Source organism: Semicossyphus pulcher, unplaced genomic scaffold (genome assembly GCF_022749685.1).
Source record: "Semicossyphus pulcher isolate SPU_LCO1_2020_fin unplaced genomic scaffold, fSemPul1.0.p SCAF_8, whole genome shotgun sequence".
Lineage (NCBI taxonomy): Eukaryota > Metazoa > Chordata > Actinopteri > Labriformes > Labridae > Semicossyphus > Semicossyphus pulcher.
The window spans coordinates 19984990-20008638 of NW_027211759.1; the positions used below are offsets into that span (position 1 = coordinate 19984990).

The 23649-nt window shown below is 42.9% G+C and overlaps 3 protein-coding genes and 1 non-coding gene across 5 annotated transcripts; 3 read left to right on the forward strand and 1 right to left on the reverse strand.

Moving 5' to 3' along the window:
* The first annotated feature begins 216 nt into the window (after nucleotides 1-216).
* Nucleotides 217-12055, forward strand: fanci (FA complementation group I). The gene is made up of 37 exons (XM_069686420.1): nucleotides 217-309; nucleotides 413-485; nucleotides 678-808; nucleotides 928-1081; nucleotides 1208-1265; nucleotides 1472-1513; nucleotides 1684-1807; nucleotides 1920-2005; nucleotides 2099-2231; nucleotides 2322-2399; nucleotides 2513-2649; nucleotides 2932-3112; nucleotides 3223-3310; nucleotides 3396-3526; nucleotides 3606-3676; nucleotides 3817-3931; nucleotides 4023-4145; nucleotides 4349-4417; nucleotides 4518-4619; nucleotides 4707-4901; nucleotides 5241-5362; nucleotides 6389-6550; nucleotides 7517-7696; nucleotides 7793-7959; nucleotides 8051-8127; nucleotides 8284-8400; nucleotides 8480-8531; nucleotides 8612-8739; nucleotides 9800-9865; nucleotides 9964-10060; nucleotides 10175-10359; nucleotides 10451-10507; nucleotides 10586-10645; nucleotides 10775-10849; nucleotides 11036-11131; nucleotides 11237-11338; nucleotides 11491-12055. Exons 1-37 carry the CDS (start codon nucleotides 217-219, stop codon nucleotides 11542-11544), a joined length of 3981 nt encoding a protein of 1326 aa, XP_069542521.1. The 3' UTR covers nucleotides 11545-12055.
* Nucleotides 10847-20793, reverse strand: polg (polymerase (DNA directed), gamma). Of its 2 annotated transcripts, none has more exons than XM_069686419.1 (23): nucleotides 20765-20793; nucleotides 19536-20133; nucleotides 19210-19405; nucleotides 18862-19029; nucleotides 18629-18775; nucleotides 18433-18512; nucleotides 18133-18315; nucleotides 17857-17990; nucleotides 17598-17721; nucleotides 17272-17496; nucleotides 17080-17197; nucleotides 15951-16028; nucleotides 14932-15054; nucleotides 14668-14828; nucleotides 14523-14576; nucleotides 14325-14442; nucleotides 14068-14203; nucleotides 13627-13873; nucleotides 13404-13526; nucleotides 13129-13297; nucleotides 12696-12904; nucleotides 12431-12591; nucleotides 10847-11711 (listed from the first exon to the last, which is right to left on the reverse strand). In XM_069686419.1, exons 2-23 carry the CDS (start codon nucleotides 20105-20107, stop codon nucleotides 11647-11649), a joined length of 3591 nt encoding a protein of 1196 aa, XP_069542520.1. In that variant the 5' UTR covers nucleotides 20108-20133; nucleotides 20765-20793; the 3' UTR covers nucleotides 10847-11646. The 2 variants fall into 2 exon arrangements, with proteins under 2 accessions (XP_069542520.1, XP_069542519.1); XM_069686418.1 differs by lacking the exon at nucleotides 20765-20793 and adding an exon at nucleotides 20524-20675.
* A 479-nt stretch (nucleotides 20794-21272) lies between these two features.
* trnar-ucg (transfer RNA arginine (anticodon UCG)) lies at nucleotides 21273-21345 on the forward strand. Its single transcript has one exon. It is a non-coding gene; the product is annotated as a tRNA-Arg (tRNA).
* A 187-nt stretch (nucleotides 21346-21532) lies between these two features.
* On the forward strand, nucleotides 21533-23087 carry LOC138613190 (Golgi apparatus membrane protein TVP23 homolog A-like). Its single transcript, XM_069686806.1, has 7 exons — nucleotides 21533-21615; nucleotides 21757-21839; nucleotides 22048-22192; nucleotides 22330-22419; nucleotides 22523-22651; nucleotides 22729-22857; nucleotides 22955-23087. The coding sequence occupies exons 1-7, from the start codon at nucleotides 21613-21615 to the stop codon at nucleotides 22979-22981; spliced, it is 606 nt and encodes a 201-aa protein (XP_069542907.1). The 5' UTR covers nucleotides 21533-21612; the 3' UTR covers nucleotides 22982-23087.
* Nucleotides 23088-23649: the final 562 nt, after the last annotated feature.

Here is a 23649-nt window from a genome sequence, read left to right on the forward strand (position 1 = left end):
GGCTGTTCACATACCAGTTCGGTGGGTAAAAATACTAATGTCCAATATCAAATTTAGCTAAGGACAATCTATCGACGAGCAGAGGTAAACATCAATTTGTGCATTTCGTTTAACATTTAGCTACAGAACCAACTAGCTTACTGAGGTTAACCACAAACAGGGATTTGTTGCTGTCCTTACTTTAACCAGCCACTTGTTTCTCTTTGCAGGTTAATTATGAGGGCTGAGATGGATAAAATAGTTACTCTGTCAGATGGAGATAGCACCGCCGAACTTCAGAACTACCTATCCTCCATTTCTGATGACCAGGTAGTTATTCCAATACATTTTTACATGTCATAGCTTGTAAAATATCTTGCACTGTCTAATGTCCGACAATGACATACGTCCCTCTTTAATATCTGTTTTGTAGCTAATCACTGTGATTACCAATGGTGCCTTAAAGGGTAAAAAAGTCGGTTCCATGATTAAAGGCATATTTAAAGGTAAGTCTACAGTGTCAGTTAGTGTACGTTAGCTACATCATTGGGGTCCTTGGGGACCTGGTACACCTGTAAGGGTTAGACTCTCATATCCCCATTCTGAATGATTGAGAAAAAAATTAAATGACCTGCATTGTTTTTAATGTCACACAATATCCAGTGCAGTAAAGGTAAAATGTGTGCTCTAATGTGTAGGCTCACCCGCAAATTCCACTGAAGGATCAAACCGCAGACTTCTTGTTTATCAACACTGCATCCCTCTGTGTGAGTCTGGGGATCTTCAGACTGAGGTGGCAGCTGATATCATTGGACTGCTGATGCTGGAGGTAAAAAATGAGATTATTAAGCTTTTCTAGAGCGCTGACTTTTAAGAGACAGTACACTAAGTGGCCTCTATTAACTTGAGTGTCTAAGTACCGCTTTGCTTTCTGAATGTTATACACAGACTCATACACTTCCCGGATCCTGTCTTGCACAACTGGCGTCACTTTTTGTCGAAGCCATTAAGGTTGGGAAAATGGGCAGTGGGAAATCACTGGAGCTTTTCCCTACTGTGCTTACTGCCCTCTCAGCCTGTGAAGCCTTGTCTTATGGCAAAGGTTAGTCCACAATTGAAGCCTTGCTTACTTTATTATTATGTCATAACACAACATATGCGAGGTGTTAGAGATAACGTTGAAGCTAATTATGGCCTCTGTCTCCTTGTTATTTTTTTATAACTTCAGGTGAACTTAATGGTGAGGAATACAAGAAACAGCTGATCAACAGCCTCTGCTCCAGCAGGTCAGCCTGTCTCTGATTTTAAATCATATGTACATGGGCTATTTCACTTGGAGTTTTTAAGGAGATGTTTTTTTAAAATAGCATCTTGCATATTGACAGCACATCCACTCTTCTCACTGAGATGACATATTTAAGCTCAAACGATTAGAGATGGATCATTAACAAACAGTATGTCCTTATTTATGTATTCCTGTTTTTTAATGCAGATGGGACCCAGAATGTGTTATCCACCTTACAACCATGTTCAGGTAACACTTATCAGACTTTAAACTGTTCCGTTTTCTGCCTAAGAATAGGACTTTTCCTATCGTATTGCTTTTACAAGGATATCACATTGTTATATCTGCTACTATTTACTCCCCATGCTTCTGTCAAGGCATACAACATTAGTCAGTTTTTTGTGTCCACTCCATTTCAGAGATGTGCCCTTGTCATCAGAGGAGCTGCACTTTGTGGTGGAGAAAGTATTGAGGATGTTCACCAAACTGGATCTGCAGGAGATCCCACCGCTGGTTTATCAGCTGCTGCTTTTGTCTGCGAAGGTAAGTGTGTGTGTGTGAGACATGTTCATTTTCAACTACAGGTCGCCATGGCTTCCTCTTTCTTCTAATAATCTAAATGTATGTGTCTGCGCTGTGCAATCACGTCTGTTAGGGTTGTAAGAAACAGGTCCTGGATGGAATCATCGGTTATTTTAAGGAGCAAGACGTTCGCCAGGAAGAAGAGAAGAAACATGGAGAGTGGGTGGCCCCAACTCTGCAACATACGTTATTACTCTAATTTTCAAGGCCTATATCCACATAATGATTGTTTTTCACTGTTTTATTGCTCAGGAGCCTGGATCTGGAGGTTCAGTCCATCCCACAGGACCAGTTAAGGCATGTGGAAGGCACTGCTATCCTCCACATAGTCTTTGCTATACGGCTTGATCATGAACTCGGCAGAGAATTCCTTAAAAGCATTAAGGTTATGTATAAATCTCTCTGTAATTTAAGTTATTTTTGACTGCATTTGTAATGTAGAGTGTGCCATAAATCTTCACTTGTATTTCTACAGACATCTTATGGGGACCTTTGCCCTTTTAGTGTTGCCCTGCTGCTCTCTGTGGCACGCATCCAGCGTTATGAAGAGCAGGTGAGGAAGTCTATACATTTTGACCCTTTTCTGCAAATATAAAAATACATACAATATTTCAGTTTTATTTGACTAAATCTTGTGTCCTTCTCTCCTGTCCCTGGGTATGGTAGGTGTTTGACCTTTTGAAGGGGGCAATCATCAGAAGCTATAAGGATGAGCAGCTGCAGCAGGGGTCAAAGTTCCTGCAGGACCTCCTGCCAGGACACTTCGGTGTGGCACAGATGATACTGGACACAGTCAGCAACAGGTCAGAGCATCAAAAGCATTAACATCTTTTAATAGAAGAACTAGACAACAGCTATTATCTGTGATGGCCAGTAAAGGTGATCAAAAGACCACCTAAGATTCACAGATGAATGACTTTTCCCGGTTTAAATTATAACAATATTTGATCAAATCATGTCAAGTTTCTCCAGTGAGATGTATAACGTGAGGATACACAGCTAGATTATCAGCTCACATCTATCATGAACACAAAACATTTGCAGTTAATGTTCTTCCCATGAATTCTACTTTCCCACCTGTGCAGTGTGTTCGGTTGGGATCATGTGACCCAGGGGCTGGTGCAGCTGGGCTTCTTCCTTATGGACACATTTGGACCCAAACCTGGACCTTTTGGCAAGACCACAGAAGGCTCTGCTACCATAGCCCGGACCCCCGCTCAGCAGGCATGTAAGCTGGGAGGACAGGTGCTCCTGCAGGGATTTAAGGTGACATTGTTTTTTTATCTAACAGAATTATCTCAGTGTAATAGACATACATATTTAACTAAATGTTTGAATAGTATATTCTCACCGAGAACATGTTTCTTTTTCTACAGATGCACGAGCCAATCAGAGGAGAGATACTGGAGCAAGTTTTGAATCGATTGGTCACAAAGACGGCCTCACCTGTCAGTCATTACTTAGGTAATGCAACCTCAAGATCTACCACACTGTGCTATCAGTCCAGTTAGAGACTACATTTATACTTTTCTTTGTTCTTTATCACCAGACCTTTTCTCTGACATTGTCGTCTCTGCTCCCATGATCCTCCTGGAGTCATCCTCCAAGGTGACAGAGACATTTGACCACCTGTCATACCTGCCCTTGGCCACTGTGCAGGGTCTTCTTAAAGCAGTCCAGGTACCTTAAAACACACACATATACACATGTTAAACTTTCTGTTGTTTGTTTACTCATTCTTCTCATTTTTTATCTTCAGCCCCTCCTCAAAGTCAGCATGTCCTTGAAAGATGCTTTGATTCTTGTTCTCCGGAAGGCCATGTTTTCCAGGTGTGTACTGCTTTGCTCTTAATCAGATGAGGTTTATTAGCAGAGTGAACGCATCATACTTTGCTCAACACATTTTATGGCTTAAAAGTTTCAGAAAGAAATGAATCAAGGTTTCCCCTGTTGTTCTCCCATCATTTTAGCCAGCTGGATGGCAGGAAGTCTGCAGTGACTGGCTTCTTGTTGCTGTTAAAGAACTTCAAAGTGTTGGGCAGCCTGGCCTCCAGCCAATGTAGCCAGGCAATCTCTTCTAGCCAGGTACAGTTCCACTTAGAATAAATGTTGTCCTTGCAAAGATTGTGAAAAATATGTGCATACGTTTTAACACGGTAACCGTCTGCCCGAACAGGTCCAAGTGGATGTTCATTCTCGTTACAACTCAGCTGCCAATGAAGCGTTCTGTTTGGAGATCCTCAGCAGCCTGCGTCGCTGCCTCGGCCAGCAGGCTGATGTTCGCCTCATGCTCTACGAGGTTAGTCATGTCTACCCTGGTCTATCAGGCTGATAATTTATAGACATGAATTTAGCGACATGTTGCTGTAACAGTTACTAACCAGAAACCTTTTTAGCAACTACAGAGAAACTTCTAAAAGAAGCCCTTAAACATGTTCGTATGATTGTCGTAGAGAGAGAGAGACACCTCTTTTACTAAGACAGCAAAATCTCAATTTTCAGGGTTTCTATGATGTCCTTCGTCGTAACTCTCAACTTGCAAGCTCCATCATGCAGACCCTCTTCTCACAGGTATGCATTGCTATCCAGTTCATACTGTGACAGGTATAACGGCCCGTTTGTCATTTTATCTTCAACATGTAAAGCTGTTTTTCTGGTCTTTTAACTGTAGCTGAGGCGTTACTACGAGCCTGAACAGGACCTCCTGCCCCCGGTTAAACTGGAACCGTGCATCACAGCCCTCGGAGACCAAGTCTACCTGCAGGAGCCTCTGGTACTCTTATCTGCTGTGGTGAACTTTTATGACCTTGTTTTTCCTCTATGTTAATGTCTGCAATAAATACATTTTGTTCCCTTTCAGGCCCATCTGGGGAGCTGTACTGTACACTGCTTGTTGTGGCTGCAGAACATGCGTCACTCAGCCAACCCCAACGCTGGGGACAGCGATAATGATGAGGACGAGGAGGAAGAGGGGGGTTACCAGTCTGAACTGCAGACAATCCTGGAGAGCATGACAAGACGCATGATCAAGAGTGAACTGGAGGACTTTGAACTGGTATAAAAGTTGAATATACTGTAAAAAATAACGCTCACTGAACTACATTAAATTGCGTGTCTGCTCTCTGTTCCCATGATCAGCATCAGTGATATAAAATCGACTCACAAATTCTGTGTCTTAGTAATTTTCACGACGCTGTAAGCGTGTGCAAGGAAGCAAATAAATGCAAATACTGAGGAATTACTTCAGAAATTTCCATTTTAAAATGTAAATCAGTTGTACTCTATTGCCAGAATGCTTCACTTACAGCCCCCATTCTTGTCCCAACGCTTGCCAGTCAGTGTTGTGGCAATGGAATCATCATTTTAAACCATAAACTGTCTTTGTTTTGAGTAGGACAAGTCAGCTGAGTTCTCCATGGGATCCAGCGTTGGGGTGAAGAATAATATCTACGCTGTGCTGGTGATGGGAGTGTATGAGGTCCTGATGGAGTTCAGCTTCATCAAAGCAAACTACAGGTAACGGCACACTCTCTTTAGATTATTAATTTGAACAAGACGTCGGCCCCATATCTCCCCTGTTCTTGCATCCCTCCAGTGGCTTCCTGTGAAATTCAGAATAAACTACAAGATCCTGTTTATGACATATGCCAATTGTCTCTATTCCCATTGCCAGTGGAGTATACTCCTTTGGGTCTCTTTTATGCTGCGTCACCGTCTGAGGTCACAAACGCACTGGAAACAGGCGAACAACAAACTTCCATTCGGATCAGAAGAAGCGTCTCTCACCTCGCTGTCTTGCCAGTGTTGCTGCATCTTGCACGAAACAAAGAACAAATTTGCTGTTTTATGTCGTCATAGCACCGTGCTGGAAAGGGGGCGGAGATTAGCGTGTCGACCTAGGTTTTGAGTTCCCATCAATGCAGATCGGACCCGAGGCGATAATTACCCTACAGGGTCTACAGCAGAGTCATTTGACCCGGGTCTGGATGCCGATTGTAGCCTTTCCTACAAAGCAAAAAAGCCGGGTGTTAGCTGTTTTTTTGATTAGTGGGAAAGGGGCTATATAAAACAGTGCATGACCTTGCCCCTAGTTACATTTCAGACCTCCTCCTTCCATATTCTACTTCTCGTCCACTCCGATCATCTAACCTCGGCCTTCTATCAAACACATGTTCTAATACCCAAACAAAAGGCGATCGCACATTTGCTGCTTTAGCCCCGACTCTCTGGAATCACTTTCCACAATCCATCAGATCTGCTCAATCTTTGGACGGTTTCAAGAAGTTGCTAAAATCTGATTTGTATTGACAAGCCTTCTTGTAGCTCTCCATCCCTGTCTTGTGTTTAAGTTTGTTTTCATTTTGCTTTTTTGCCTTGTTTGTATGTTTTTTATTCCTGTGTTTATGAAGCACTTTGTAACCTGGTGTTTTCAAAGTGCTTTATACATAAAGCTTTACCTACTTGCTTACTCTTTGTATGGACAGGATGTTGCCTTGCATACATCTTTTTAAAGTGAACAATTTTTATGTGTGTGTGTTGCAGTAAAAGCCACTTTGAGGACCTCCTGGAGTTGTTCAACCGCTACCACAAGCTGGCCGAGATCCTGAAGGAGAAATCTGGAAAGGGTCGAGTTCCCTTGAACAAGACTCCTCGCAGTTTGCTGTCTTTGGGTTTTGTATCAACTCTCCTCACTGTGCTCTTCAGGTAAATGCTTTAGATGGAAATCTTAACATGGCGAGCTGTAACAATTGCTGGCTCTATCTTAATAAAAGATCATATTTAATGAATTTAATTAATATGTACGTTATTACACTTGAAATGGCTTTTATACATTAAAGGGCCAGTTCGCTGAGTTCCAACCTCAGTCCTATCATGCTATTATGGGGAGCTAATGCCATTATGGTAGAAACAAAATGCAATGTCGCTCTGTGCCTTTGGATGACGCTATCCACTTCTCCAATGGCTGCTGGAAAACCTCCGCCAGTCTATGTAATACACATCATCTGGCGAAGGCCAGGGAGCTCGCTAAACTACATTTCCTCAATCTAGGACGTCTCCGATGTCATGTCTCGTTCAAAATCATCAGATTTGAAATGTAGACTGCAGACATGAAGATTTTTTAGACGATCCACCGGTATATACGTATTTCAGATTCTGTATTGCTCTGAGCCATCGCCTGCAGCGATCAATGTCCTTGACTGGAGAACGGTAGTATTTCACTCCAGCGTCTCTCGCTGGGCCGTTCCCTTCAGAGGGAGGGGCGCAATGCACGCTGGGTGTTGTAGGAATGTAGAATGGGCGAAACCACGAGCTGTTTGTAGAACTTTCTCCACAGCTATGGCGCCAATTTCAAATATTATTGCTTCTATCGATTACAGAGAACACCAGCTTTGACTGACAGTGGCTTTTTCCAGGGGAGAATCGCTCCTTTAAGTACTCATCGGCCATGCACTCGTATGAGTCTGGGTGTAGGGTGTTAGCAGCAATTTGTAGCCAGTTTAACAAGACAGTTACAGGTACAAAGCAAACTGGAAGAGCTGAAAGTGAAAAATATATTGAATGAAGAGTTCTACTGACAACACCAAAACAAAAAGTATTTGTAGTATGAAAAACAAAATGTTATATGTCAGATAATTGCTACAAAAAATCTTGCATTTCCCTTTTTTTCAGAGACAGTACTCAGAGCAGAGATGAGGCTCTCTCAGTGCTCCGCTCTAGTGCAGAGTTTGTGCGTTATGCAGTCAGTGTGGCCGTGCAGAAGATCCAGCAGCTGGAGGAAACGGGACACACAGACGGCCCAGACGGACAGAACACAGACAGAACGTTTCGCTTCCTCTGCGACATGACGAGGTTTGATCCCTTGGCCTCAATAACACAATTTAATAGGAATGTGTTCCTAGTTTGGTTGATAATGAGAGATCCATCTGTATTTTATTATCATCCCAGTGTGCTGATGTGGCGTTACACCAACATCCCCGGCGTTGTGGAGGATGCAGGGAAGAAGGAGAAGCGCTCCAGCCTGTCCCTGCTGTGTCTGGAAGGTCTGCTCAGGATCTTCACAACCTGCCAGCAGCGCTATCCAGACAGGATGCCACAGCTCCTCTCCACCATGGGTCAGACAGGCACACGTTTAAAACTGTAAAAGCAGGGAATTTAAGGTTTTACTCCTGAGTGGAAAATCATTTCATTTTGTGTTTCTTGCAGACGTCTCAGAGGACAACGAAGAGCCAGACGACGGCAGTGTTACAGAGATGAACTTCTTTTACATCCGGCAGTTTCAGGTGCCAAAAACAAACATTTCTTTTCTTTAACACTGCTTCTGCTTCAGACGCCTGTCTTCTACTTGACTTTTACAGACAGCTTTTGAATGTAGCAACTACAGTTTCACCCTATCTGAACACCGACACTAAAATCCAGTTTTCTTTGCCTGCCACCAGAGGGCGCTGTTCACTCAGTTAAGTGGAGGTGAGGATGAATTCAACAGCAAAGAGGCTCAGCTGCTTGTAAGCATCCTGAGTGTGCTCTCGCGCCAGCTCAAGCCGTCCTCCCAACAGGTAGGTGTCATCCTAAATGCACTTCATAGGAGAAAAATCTGTAGTACTTGTTGCACTAAAACCCATTCTACATCCACAGTTCGTTCAGATGATTACATGGACTGTGAAAGTCTGCAAAGAGACCAGCTTTGGTGAGTGAAAGTTTAATTGACAATTGAATCTTTGGGTCTGTGTTGTAAGGTTTGTTCTAAGATGCTTCTCTCTCTTGTAGAGGATTCAGCTTTCTCCAAGGGCCTGCTCTCTCTCCTCTTCAGCCTGCATGTTCTCTATAAGAGTCCTGTGAGCCTGCTGCTCGAGCTCTGCCAAGACATCCACAGCCAACTGGGAGATATCGATCAGGTACACACAAGAAATATGGTATCATATCTTGAAAACAATTGCCGGACAGAACATGTCATTAATTGGTACTAAGAAGGGGTTTAATGATGGCAAACTATTACTTATAATCATATTTTGATGGGTTTCACTTTTTTTAAGTGTTTAAAAAGTGAAAACTTTATAATTCTGTGTTTTTCCAGAGTCACATTTTTATAAAGGTCGCCTCTGAAATGGGCCGTTACGAACAGCTGCAGGTTTCTATGTAGAACCTTGCTCTCGCTGAAATCGACCAATCGTCATTCACCGTCATTCACCTCAGGCTGCCTTCTCGCGCTAGCTTGTAGTCAAGTTACTGTCAAGATTTCTACCATTCTGACACCTCCTGGTGATTCTGGCTCGTACATATAAGGCCCAGCTGAGCGATCCCACGTGGGGGAGGGGCCGCACCGTCACTCCAAAGTTGTAGAAAACATGGCTGCTTTGGGATCGGTACACGGTCACTCCAAAGACTGTCAGCCAATCGTGGCTGAGGTCTGACCTTTGAATGGCAAAACGGCTTGTTCGTTTCAGGAGGAAGGAGAAACTCAGAAAAATAATGAAATTAAAATATGGATACAATTTTTCAAATGAAACAAACTTTACCAACATGACTCAAAAACACATTAGAATGATAGAAAATTGATTGCATCGCTAAAATACTTTAAAGTTTTTGTTATATTTATTAAGTTATTATATTTTGTTTAAAATGGTAATATTTATGTGCTTGTGTTTAAAATCCAACCTTTGAACATGGCCTCACGTCATCGTAATTCTCCCATTATAAAATGATTAGCTGACTATGGCCATGTTAAACTATTGCATTAAACAAAAACAATGCTTGCTGTTGTAGGCAACAGCTAACATCGTTGATGTAAGGTGCAATAAGTGCTAGATTTTGGAATTTTCTCAAAATCAAACAACCTACAACCAATTGGTCCACGTTTTGCTGTGCTAATAACACATTTATGACTGTAGCTTGATGATCATAACCGAACCAATTCAGCCTTGGTTATAACAGTCACATTTTATTCTGTATGATCAGGATGTGGAAGTGGAAAAACAGTCTCACTTTGCCATTATCAACATGAAAACTGCAACCACAGCAGCAGTGAGTGTTTACATTTCTTCTCATCTGTTGTGACCACCATTTCTCAGACTCTGTTTGCTCTTTGTGCTCATTAACTTCATTTGAATCTCTTGCTCCAGCTGCTGGTCCTGTCTCAGGTTGACAAAGTGCTCGATGAAGTGGACTGGCTGATTGCCAGAAAGAAGAGCCAGACGCCCTCTGACAAATCAGGCTCGGGTAAGAAGAGTTTCAAACTGAGTTGGATCATATGCTAGAGTAAAGGGGGTAAGAGATGCATAACTGCCACACAATGGAACTAAACTTCTTTGGCGTTACACTTACGGTGTGAAGGTGAGGCCACTCAGAACGCAGGCCAGCAGGATCCGATAGAGAAAGCGGTGACACTGCAGCTCGGGACTCTTCTGACAGCGTTAAACGAGCTGGTCCAGACGGCCCTGCTGCCAGGCACCTGTACCATCACACTGCTGAGAGAGCTGAGCCGCACCTACACCATCCTCACCACCCTGGTCAAATATGTGCGTATTCGTCTGCTCTGTGATCTCAATATGAATGTAGAGATTGTGAAGTTTGTCTGGTTTAACATTGCTCTTCTCCGTCTCTTTTTAGTACATCCAGGTGTGTGCCAGCCAGCACGGTGCACTGCCGGCTCGCTTTGAGAAGCTGGTAAGTCTGAGGGGATGTTTCTCTGTTTGAATCTTCTCGTACAACTTATGTCATGTTAACAAAGTGTTTTCTGTGCAGGTCAAACTTTCAGGCTCCCACCTAACACCTCAGTGCTACTCTTTCATCACATACGCACAGGTAAAGCTCAGGCCGGCTTTGCAAAAGTTGACAAAAAACATCTGTTTTTCAGTCATGGATTTGACACAGGTGACTTCATCCTCAAGATAGTGTTAAGATTATGAAAACTATGTGTTCCTTATCTGTTAGAGTGGAGAATTAAGTGGTGGAGGTGCTGATGACAAGAAGAAAAAGAAAAGGAATGAAGCCAACCCTGCTGCCTCTGTGAGGACATTTATTATGAAATCTTACAGGAACAAAAATAAGACAATATTTTTATGTTCTGTTTATCTTTCTTATATCATAAACATGCTTAGATAAACTGTACATTCACACAATTTAAAGCCTCAAACAAATCAACCTGACATGAAACCTTTAAGAATTTGTCAACCTCTATTTTTCTCTTTGTAGGCAAAGCTTCTGCGTGAGACCAAAGCCATCCCTAACTTGATCTTCAGCATTGAGCAGTATGAGAAATTCCTCATCACACTTTCAAAGAAATCAAAGGTATGCATTTGTGAACAGGTTTTCTTGGAGAATATGATTCTCAGAACACATTGTGAAACTTGGAGAGCAAAAACATTGTAAAAAAAACCAAACATGTTTGTCCAGGTAAATCTGATGCAGTACATGAAGCTGAGCACCTCGAGAGATTTCCGCATCAACGCTGCGACTCTGGACGCAGCCCTGCAGGAGCAGGACGACACTGAGGAGGTAAATCACTGCACCCATCTCTCACTGTCTTTCCTTACACATCCACAGTGCATTTGTGAACATTTAACTCCCTTGAACAATCTCTATTTCAGTAGTTTGCTCCTGCCTGAAATCTCAGTGTGTGTCCTTGTCTGTCCTTTCAGCCGACAGAGTCACAGGACGTAGAGGAGACACAAGAACCCAAACAGAAGAAGAGAAAACAGTGACACTCTGTTTGATGGACACGACTCCAGATCCTTCACCGGTGTGGAACATGAGCAGTGCGCTGGCACTTTGTCCTGAATAACAGCAGTTTGGCCGACAAAGCGCTATCTGCCTTTGTTCAGAGAGCCTTTAGTGATGTCGATGATTTGGTAGATGTCCAAGGCCTCACCTGTGGAAAGTTCAGCATTAACAGTCTGCTTGTGTTGCTATAATAATCCACGTAAATTAAAATGTATATGTATTTTGTTTATGAAATGTATGTGTTGACATGCAGATTGGAGTTTTTCTTTGTGACTGTAATTTCTATTTTATATTATTTTAAGATTTGTTGACTTATTTGACTTTTCTCCCAATGCACTCGGCTCTTATTTTAAAGATGGTTCAGTTGTGACTGCATACAGCAGCATTTAAGAGGGTCCTAATTTATCAGTTCTTTGTTGGGCTAGGTCAAAAGATGGCTCTATGGTTTCCAATACACATAAATGTATATTGAAGAGATGTTCAAGATTTGTTAAGTGCTGTTTCATTTTAAAATAAATGTTATTTACTTGTTATTAGGTCTAATTACACGGTTTTTGTCATTTCTTTTCTTTTATTGAGTCTGGAATGGGGTCTTACCATGCATGGGCAGTTAGACAAGAGTAGCTGTAATTAATTCCCTCAAATTAAAAACTGCTTTGTTATTTCAGTACTCCCTTTTCCCTTCTTAAATAAGCAAATCAACTGGGATTCTTGCAGGATGTATGGGACACTTCATGTGCACTGCATCACTTTTAAAGATCAGTAAATTCCCCTTCTCTGTTCTTTTTGCATTCAATTTGTATAAATGCATATAATATGTCTCTTCCAACAGAAAAAGAAAAGCTGATACAGGTGTGCACAACTCACCTGATGGTAGGCCATATCTTCGCTCCAGGCCTGTAGGGTTCGAGGGGGTCACACAGTCCATGTATACCTCCTTCCTCAGACACTGGTCAATGTCCACAGAGCTGAAGAACGCTACTGACTGAGGTAGGTCCTGCATGCCTAACGCGTGGGCGAACACGCTCCTGCAGGAGACGGACGCACACAATCAGAGTAGCCTTCAGGTTTATTGTCTATTTTGCAGTGGATGTTTTGACAGGGAAGCATAAACAATGATGTGAGAGCAGACCTCGTGAGCAGGTTTGTGATCTGAAGTGCCAGCGCTGCTCTGTGACGGTCCTCGCTGCAGACGAGGTACCGCACCTCATCGTGGATGCTGATGCAGAAACGGCCATCGATGTCGTACTCCTCGAAGAGCCACTTCATGGCCACCAGCATCAGATGTAGGTAGTCAACCGCCGAGCTCTGGACCACCCAGTTCACCCTGCTTGTGATAAACTGACAAAAGAAATATGGGAACGGTTTACTTTAAAGACAGAGACCTCCTCTAGAACAATGAACCTCATCCAGTCTGGGCTCTTCAGTAATGAACTAAGCCAAAGGCTCTGAGCATCTCTAACAATAATCTTCAAAATTATACACACATAAGGCTCATGACGTGGACTGTTCATGCTCATATTGAACAGTAATGGAGTTGGTATGTCTGAACAGCACTTCCTCACCTCATCCTTTACTGCACTGGGCTCCAGCGCTCTGCTAATCCTGCAGCCTAGAACCGGAGTGGCCGGCTGGGCTGAATGAGCAATGCTCTCCAGCTTGTTGAACATGTCCGACTCTGTACCTCCAGACCACTGACGTTTGTCGACCATTTCCCATCTCTTACGGCGAGAGCTGAAGGGTAGCAGATGCACAAAGAGGAATGACGGAACAGAAGTAAGTTTTGCACTGTTTAAACATAGTTGTGGATGTTAGTGTGATGTTTTACTCGCTCCTTCACCTCTGTGAAACCAGTCTAGTGATCCTCCGCAATTCTTCAAGGGAAACACTCCCATTTTCCTCCCTCTCTACCTGTATATCCAGTTCATCAACCAGCCACTCAGCTTCTTCTGTGAGAAGATATCTGACAAAACATATAAACACAAAAAGATGCAGCAATAAAGCTCGACTGAATTACCTTTGCAACTACAACTAAAATCTTTCCATATAATGTAATAAATCACCTGCGTACGCCCTTTGTTGAGGCGTACATCTGCCTGGCCTTTCTGGCAGCTTTCTTCTGATCCAGCCGGTGGTTGAACTGCATCAGCAGCCGCTCAGCGAAGGGTTGTCCTGCACCATAAATGCGTCCATAGTTGAACACCTTGGCGTGCTCTCGGCTGATGCCCACAGTGTCAGCAGTGCGGCTGTGCAGGTCGGTGCCCTGACTCTTCTTTCCCTGAAGGGTCATCCAGCCAAACGCAGTACAACCTGAACGCAGCAGACACGTAAGATAAACAAGGATGCTGTATAATTGTTAGAAAGGTTATGTCTGGGTTCTTCTTCTTTTTATTTATTTTTTTTAATTGTACACTATAATCTACTATATTTTTGTAATTTCTCACAAATGCTTTATTCTCATCCTCCACTTTTTAATACAAGGTTTGAATATGGCCAAATCTCACCGTGCATGCCGGCAAAGTGAGCCTCTCCCAGCACAGCAGCGATCCACAACTCTTGAGAGTCGACATCTGCTCCCACCAGGTGATATCCAGGAGGAACCTGCACCATGGCTTTCAGCTCACTGCCTACCCGATCCTTCTGTAGACACAAAAAGCACACAAACAAGATTTCTCTACAGGCTGATCCAAACTTGCAGCTGAGCCAGACTTGGATGTGTAAGTTGGAAGTGCAGTTAATCTTAATCAGCTCTGCCTCGCACCCGAGCATTACTCGCAGTCAGCCAAGTTGGCTCCACAGCCCTCCGTGTCACCGTTCCAGCCGTGACGACCTGAGGTAATATGGCGCCATACTGACCCTCTTCATCAAACTCCTTGTGTCTTTGGGAGACAGAAAGGTTATTATATACAGCAATACCCCATCGACAAACACAGAAGACTGATCGATACAACAGACAAACCTGCTGACAGTAAGAGGAAGCTCTCCCTTCCGCAGCCACAGCACCATCTGAGAGCTATGAGCACAGACAGGAAAATCATGTTTTCACCTCCTTTGTAAGTGACAGAGTCGATTGTGATCATCCAAAAAAGATGAATGACGAGTACCTTATACGTTTATGGGCATTCCTCCAGAAGGACATCATTTTGTTGATCTCCAGACCCCGTGTAGCGTTGGTTCCACCCCGTCCTGCCCGCAGAGTACCGTCCTCCATCTTGGACAGGAAGTCTTTAGAAAAAGGACTGCCGACGTTGTTGTGATTTCCATCCTGAAACACACAAATACAGTGAGAGGATGAAAGTAACTTAATGAAGTGACAATCCTTACACTCTCCTTGTTCAGGACACTCTTGGTAAACACTGAAACTTCACCTTATGAGGCAGTTTGAAGAACCAGCACCCTGGTATGTCTACATCGTCGTAGGGACCGTTTCCGTGATGATAGTGGTCATCGTGATAGTGATCGTCCCCTCTTGCGTTATGTGGATCTTTGGACTGTTGTTGATACAGAATGCAAGCAGATCGGAACAGCTTAGGTTTTATATCAGAGCAGTGATACAAAAAAACACTAGAAAAACAACACTTTAATTGCACCTTGGACCAGAGAGATGGATTTAGTTGGGTCTCTGTAATACATATATACAGCAAAGATTAGGGACCAGACCTGATCTGTACATAGTGTGTCATGAGATAACTTTTGTGTTTATTTGGTCTTAAATAATAAACATTGGTTGGTTAATAGATATAAATAAATAGTTTGATCCATCCTAGCAAGGTTTATTTAAAGATATAATCTTGAAGATTTTCATTTAAATAAATGTCTGTTGAGTCACTATCTATCGCCGAATGAGGTAACACAATGGTGATTGGGCCTATGGCCCACTGATGAAAGCTTTTACATTTGTATTAAAAAGTATTATTACAGACTGGGTGTCTGTGGCGACTTTAACAACAAGCGGTGCCCAGTTAGTGATGCGTTTTCCATCAGCCAGCAGTGGTTGGTCTGTCAGAGAGGGTAGGCGGAGCTAAGCGGCTGCTTTTCCGGTCTCTGCAAGTGTTGCGAGTAAACAGTAATCTACTATGGCTGAACAAACAAAGAAAAGATCGATGACTACAGATACAACTTCAAAAATAAGTGAAAATCCAAAGAAAAAGAAACAAATTCGCACTCAGATGAAGGCAAACAGTCTGAAAAGAGAAGCGACCGTCAGCGAGGAAAATCAACAGTTACAACTGCGACATTCCCGCAATTACCGTTTATCGCCATTACGTGCCACCAAAGAGAACAAAACTGAAATCTTCAAGATTATATCTTTAATATAACCATACAGAGTTACGAATGTGTTCATTATACAATGTCATAAATTACAACCATAATTTCATCCACTCACGTTTTTCTTTCCCTCCCCATTTTTCATCATAACTGCGTTTTCCTCCATCAGACTCTCCTTGGAACTTAGCTCCTCCACCTAGAATAAAATTAAAAAACAAATCTTAGCCATGAAACAATATCAGTCATTTAATGATCCAAATTAATGATCCATAGTAGGGCCAGGTCCACATTTCAGCACTCCAACACTTTTTAAAACAAAAAAAACATAAACAAATTATGTATTTTGAGGAATCTGCACCAATGAAAGTCATTCGGATTGAGCTTCTGGCTGCTCCTGTTTGCACAAGTGTATACACTAACCGGCCACTTCATGAGGTACACCTGAACAATCTAACGCAGTTCAATACAACAGCACTGCCATGGACTCTGCTTTTATGAAGTTTAGAGTCGGAAGTGTGTAAATTAAATTATGTTTATTCTGAGGCTACAGTTAAAGGTGGTGTTGTCCTGAACTACGTTATATTGAGATGTGTCTCTAATTTTGTGTCCTCTCTATTTACATACATGAGGGAGCCAGAGTATTAAAAACACCTCTGAATATAATGCAGCTCAGAGCAGCCCCACGAACCAATTATAACCTTGACACTGAAATATCATCGTATTAACACCTCTATGACAGGTACATTACAGGCAACATAAAAGCAAATCCTATGGCTGAGCTGGTGTATTGGATTACATCCGATTTTTCAGGTGGACCTAATGAAGTGGCCGGTGAGTGTAAGTCTACATGTCCCAACTTTCAAAACAGTAGATTTTCGGGTACAAAAAAAGACAGCTTCTTGTAAACTGTAAAAAGTTACATTATAGCCCTTTTTACACTGCCAGTTCAAGGCGGGAGTATTACATTTTGTGTTCTATGCAAAACACACAGAGACAGAACGGTAGGGCGAAGTCGTTCCGCCTCTGAGCCAGCATCAAAGGTAGTAACGGAGGCGAAACGGCGTCTTTGTAAACAGCGGAGCCGGCAGTGCCGTGTGTGTATTTGAAGCATGTGGGCACACACTGGTGCGACTTTACGCAGGCATTGCTTGGTCTAATGTAAAATGACAAAGGCTGCATGAAGGCGGAGCTTCGTTACGACGCTGAGGAAGAACCGCAGTGTAAATAGGGCTTATGAATGTCTGCACCTTTGACCACACTGTGCTGTCCATAAACATGTGCTCCTCTGAAGGATTGACGTCCAGGTATTCCAGCTGCTTCTTGCTGTTCTGCTCACAGTACTCTCTGTGAACACTCTCAATGGCTCTGTGGAACAAGACAAGGCTTTAACACACACATCATATCCTGTAAAGATCTAATTTGTATCATGTATTTAATACCTGTGTGGGCACACAGGACCTGTATTTTCCTCCTCAGACACCAGGTTATCCCTGCGTCCAGGTACCAGGTAGCCCCAGCCATGTTTCTCAGTGTAATGCAGGGGGAAACCATCCCACGTCAGACCCATGAGCTTAGGGGTCAGTCTCATCTGCAGGGTGATGAGGCTGGCTCCAGGTGTCCAGCTATCATCTGCAGAAATCTTCTCACACAGCTTACGGTACCACCTGAGGGACACATCGAGGTGAGAAGACTCTTTTACTCACACAGTCAGTGGTATATGGAATTGGAAAGTGAAAGATATTAAATGACTTAAGCGTGATCTTACCCTGGATGTCCAGGCAGATGTTGCCTTCTCTTTGGAAGTCGAGTCACCGTTTCCTTCAGCTGCTCAACAACCAGCCTGCTGGGAGAGGGGCCAGCCATATCCTCTTCTAAGGGTGGACCTGGGTCTGATATTACAACTCAGCTGAATCATCTCATCTGTTGTTTTAACACCCTTTCCATTGTTGTTACAACATTTCAACAAAAAATTGAAGAGCTATAGCATTTGTTATATAAATGTGGCCCAGGACCTGATCTCATACCTTCTTCCCAGTCTGGTAGAGGAGTAGCAGTTCTTTTTTCAGCGGCCTTTTTCTTCTTGCTCACTACTATTTTCTTCTGCTTGAACTCCTGCACATCCCACTCAAGGTCCCAGAGCCAGGGGTCTTCTTTGTATCTTCAGTGAAAATTAAAAACATTTTTTTTTTGCAAAGCACCATAAAAATCTCTAATCCTTTTTACCTTTCCACACACATGAGGTCAAAATGTAATAATTTGTTACAGTGAGAAACATAGTTATAAATAGGTGCCATTCTCACCTGTCATCCTGCAGCAGCTGGCAAGCATCGTCAGCTAGAGCCATCAGAGATTTCTTCATCTCTCTCTGGAGCTCTTCATAAGTGTCATCAGAATCTTCCAGGTAACGCCCCCAGTTTTGATTGACAGGAAGGTAACTCACTCCCATCTCTAGCATTCCTGCAAATGTGACGGGGTGAGGGCACCTAACAGGGAGGAAAAAGATGGTGTCAATTTACAGCATTGTGGGGAAAAAATGGTGTCCGGACTATTCCTAAATATAAGAGCTATGAGAGAATATTTGAAGGTTGCGATTTCCTGACCTCTCCAAGAAGAGCGGGAGCTGTTCTGTGAAGACTTCATGTGTGGCTTGAACATCCATGGCGCAGTACTGCATTAACTCCTGAAGAGGTCAGCAGAGGCAAAATTATTAGTCGGTACTTCATGATGATGCAGCATTATATCAACACATTTTTAAGCTGATTACTGACAATGCAAATTGTGTCATGAACCTCTCACCTGAAAGTTGTTCCTGACATCCACCATGCTTCCCTTCACAAAAGTCTCCCTGGCCTCTTTCTCCAGTGGTGGTCCTCCCACATACAGAGCATGGACATCAGCCAGGTTATTGATACTGCTAATATTCACCCAGTCCCAGGAGCCAATCTATGCACAAAAACATCACTGCAAAATGAGTTTTGCTGATGAGAACAGCACCAACAGCACCAACATGGTGAATTAAGGACACCAACCATTGGGCCCTCCTTTTTCTTTCCAGTTTTCTTGATGTGTTGCTTGACCTCCTGAAGACCCCTCCCTTTCCCCAGTTTATTGGCCATCCACAGTATGCGCTGGAACCCGGTCAGCCCGGAAATGGCCATGTGGAGGCTCATGGTGTCCATGAAGCGAACCTTAGAACCCTGGGGAAAGAAAATGTCATATACAAGCAGGTATAAGTTTCTATGCACATTTAAATCAAGGATGATGGGATCATACCATAAAGATGCACACAAAATGAATTAAAAAGACAAAGCGCTAGAAAACTAAGTTTGCAAATGACCAAAAAAGAAACAAAGACACAGTGACCTCTGAATACTGACCTTGTGTAAGTATTGCTCCTTAATGTAAGATCGGTCAAAACTGACATTATGGCCAACTATGAGTCTCTTCTTCCACTGACCCCCTGATGGACGGAAAGAGTTGATAGGTGTCTCTAATGGGATGAGGTCAGCTAGAGTCAGCTGGTTTGACCAGGAGTACCGCTCCTCAATCAGACGCTTACTGCACCAAGAGTACCTACAGGATAAATGGAGAAATATTTTTGGGCAATTTTTACGCATTAATGTGACAAGGAAAGACATTTTCTGACTATTAAAACAAACAACAAAACACATCAAATTAATCAAATAAACTGTTTGTTCCTCACCAGTTAGTAGGAGAAACAGCAACAGCCAGCGTTGGACATTTCCCCTCAGTCATGCACACCTCCACATCAAACACCAGTGCCGATTCCTTTGGGAAATCTACCCTTTGACTCTTCCCATTGGGCCCATAGCGAGTCCAGCCAACTTCACAGCTCCATTCCTGTGGCATGGGAGGGAGTGTCGCATTGTGCAGCTCTGTGGCAGCTTCAAGGTAAGGAAGACTCTGCTTCTCAGCCAAGATTCGAAAGTGCTCATCAATATTTGTGCCATACATTTCAGGAAGCTTCAGCTCCACATCAGGCAACAGTGACGTTTCCTTCCCCCACAACTGGTGCTTCTGGAGATGCCTGATGCTGCGCTCCACATTATCCTCTTTGTACTCTGGTTCCAGCCCATGAAAGATCTGCTCGTGGAGGTTTTTTGACAGCATCTGAATGTTAAGGGGGTTCAGGCGGGTCTCTGTGGAGTCCTCGCCCTGGACAGAGTGAGGCTTGGTGGAGTAGAGGGAGCGTAGGCTCTTCCATTGTAGAGAAATCAGAGTCCTCTGAAGAGGACAGCGCAACACATGCAGCATCACCTCATGAGGACTTCACACTAGAGCTGGAAAACATTGATACATCATTAACATTACAGCAGTTTAGCCCCAGTTTATATCTCATGTGATGTGATGAAAGCAAGGACTAGACACATCTATGTTCTATGTTGTCTCGTGATGTGTGATTTTGCTAGTGTAGAATTATAATACCGTCATACAAAAGTGGTTTAAATGTTCTTAGTCTTGGGGGATTTGGCACACAACATAATAAAGGACAAGGAAGTCGAGAACGTTTTGAAACTTAACTCTGATAAAGTTAACATGCTCAAAAACTTATCATCCAACTTTAAATAGCCACACGTTTACTCAAAACAAGAGCTGTACTATCCTTAGCTGGTTTAATGTACTGTAGCATAGTTTAGCTAGGTAAGTTACACACGCAGAACTGTATTCACCTTGTTATATGTGCATACCCGGGTAGACCTCCAGCCTGCTAACGCATGTTTACTAACATACCACACATGCTCATGTCCAAGGTAACCGAAGCTAATTTTTAAGCAACCAAACAAATAAATATCTGTTTGATCATGCACTTGCTTAGTTTCTGATCTACACTGTCCCTTAAAGCAAAAACAGGCACGTCACCCGATCTGTAATAAGAGGTATAACGTTATAGTAATAAATAAAATAAACTACGTGTAAAATCGCTCCACAGTAGCATGATGGCCTCTGCGTCTGCGTCTTCTTCTTCTTCTCCTTTTTGGTGTTTTATGGCGGTTGGCAAACAACGTTATGGTGCATTACCACCACCAACTGGTATGGAGTATGGATCAGGAGTCTAACTACTGTATTCAATACTAAATATTTAGAAAACTAAGGGAACATGTTCAAGATCTTCTTCGATAATACAAAATTCACATCTTCCTGTATTATGTTTTCCCTTTGTATATAGTAGTATGTTGCTCTCTATGGCCAGCAGCGTTCTAGAAAAACGACGCGTTGGCGGCCCCTAGCGGTCCGGATGACCATCTTTTTACAACTCCTGCATATAAATGGGTGCCAACTTCAATAGAAAAGCTACATTTTGTAAAAGTAGACAGACGTAGAACCCCCATATTCACAGATCCCAAACTACCCCACAAAAAGACATCGTCAGAAGTAGTAGATTGAAATTGTGTATCGTTCCTCTAAGAGCCATATCATCGGCCGCGTGGCCTAATGGATAAGGCGTCTGACTTCGGATCAGAAGATTGCAGGTTCGAGTCCTGCCGCGGTCGCTCTTTTGATTATTGTCGACCTGACAATAATGCTATGCCGCACTGTCACCCATGCAGATCCCCATAAGACGAATTCTGAAACAGCAATGCGACACGAGGCTTTATGTGAGCAGTAAACACTCTGCTCTACTTTACCTTGAAATAATCCCAAACCCAGTTTCCTTATGTGGATGCGAATGTGGTCACTGAGGAGGCAGGGTCGGTGTCGGTCTTATTTCACTGCAACACCTGCCTTACTGAAGCCCTGCACAGCTCTGCAATCCACAAATGGTACTTCGCTTTGCTTTGTACATGTACATTCATAAAATGTGGTTTTCTTTTTATCTTCATCTTAATGTTTTGTGTTTGCTTGTATTCTGGTATTGATATCCTGGGGTTAATGATCCTGATTTTGTCGTTGCTTCTTGTCAGGCGATGGCGGATGACACGGAGGATGTTGAGCTGGACTTTGCTGCTGACGAGCAGGAGAGGGCGCGGACAAGCTCCGTCATAAGGTGCTGCATAAGATGTTTTCTAGCATGTAAAATCACTTGTCTTGCACAGAGTATGTTGCGTTTGATACAAAATCAATTAGGGTATCGGTATAATGGGATTTCTTTTATGATATTAAAGATTTTCTGTGCTAAAAGGTGCAAATTAGCTTTTTTTAATTACCCCTATGTGCTTCATTGAAATTTTATTCTCACCATCATCTAATTTCAGACATCCCCTGGCGTCCTTTTTCCACCTGTTCTTCAGAGTGGTTGCCATTGTCACCTACCTGCTCTGTGACTGGATCAGTGAGAACTTTGCATCATGTTTTGTCCTCATCATCACTCTGCTCTCTTTTGACTTCTGGTCTGTCAAGGTGAGAGACCAGCTACTAATTCCCTTTACTTCCCTTTGCCTTGGTCCCTTTCTTTCCCTCTTGTGCACTTCCTACAGTCACCTACAGTGTCTTTCACTTCAAGTGGTCTAATTTCTCATATTTGTCCTGTGATTCAGAATGTGACTGGCAGGCTGCTGGTGGGGCTGCGATGGTGGAATCAGATCGACGACGATGGAAAGAGCCTCTGGGTGTTTGAGGCCAAAAAAGTAAGACACTGTCATTTTGCCGGCCACTCTCTCTCCGGAAGAGCATTATGAGTTATTGCAGTGTGCGTGTGTTTGTATTTGTTGGGTGTGTGTGTTTCTGCAGACTTCCCACGGTAATAACATTGGGACAGAGGCAGAGGCGAGGATATTCTGGCTGGGTCTCATCATCTGTCCTCTCATATGGACATTCTTCTTCTTCACTTCCCTTTTCGCCCTGAAGATTAAGTGGCTGGTGAGATTGTGCGCATACTTTCCATATATCAGTAGAGGTACATCACATAATGACATGATGTCCCTTTTATTCCACAGTCACTTGTGGTAGCTAGTTTTTCCCTCCAAGTGGCTAATCTTTATGGTTACCTACGCTGCAAGGCAGTGGGAGAGGACGGCCAGACACCACATGCTCACTCTCTAACGGGACAGCACCTCCTGCAGCGTGTGAGTGACTGACTGCAGCATTTAGCAGTTGTCCTCTTAACGTGTTAGCATTCATTAAAATCAAACATAAACTCACTAATGATCTCTCCTCTTCCAGCCTGATATCATCTTTGGGATTCTTTGAAGATCTCCTTGAATGGCTGTGTGCCCCGTGCATGCCTTATGCTGCTGCTGACTGTTCACTTCACATGCTGCCCATGGATCTGTCTGTCAATATGTTAATAAAAGATAAGTGCAATATACAACTTTTCCCACTCAGTGAATTACTGGTGTTCAACACAATATATAAAGTTATTCACAAGCCAGATTTTACTGTGAAATACATCTTCTTTGTCTCACTTTCTGTGGCAAACCCACTTGCAAAGAGAGCAGGACATATTTTAAAATGCAGGGATAAATATAATGTAACTATATCATTAACCTATCGATTGTACCCATTAAGAATAATGGCTTCATTAAAGGAGGAACAGGGAGCACGGGTGTATGAAATGGAGTCACTTGGAGTGTCTTCCCTGTTTGGTTACAGTTGTTCCACTACATCTCAACAGGACACACTAATAACACCTCATAAACAGTGTTTGGCAGTAAAAATTACCACTGAAGTTTGATGAATACAGTGACAGCAAGTTCTGTAAAAGGCCTATATGTTTTGACAGGCAGGTTTTTGGTGCTCAATTTACCACATGATGACAAAATGAGCAACAGAACACAAACTACCTATATATATTATAGGAACTCTGACTATCATAACATTCGAAACTAGGCTTTTTAAATTAAAATCACACATTTACA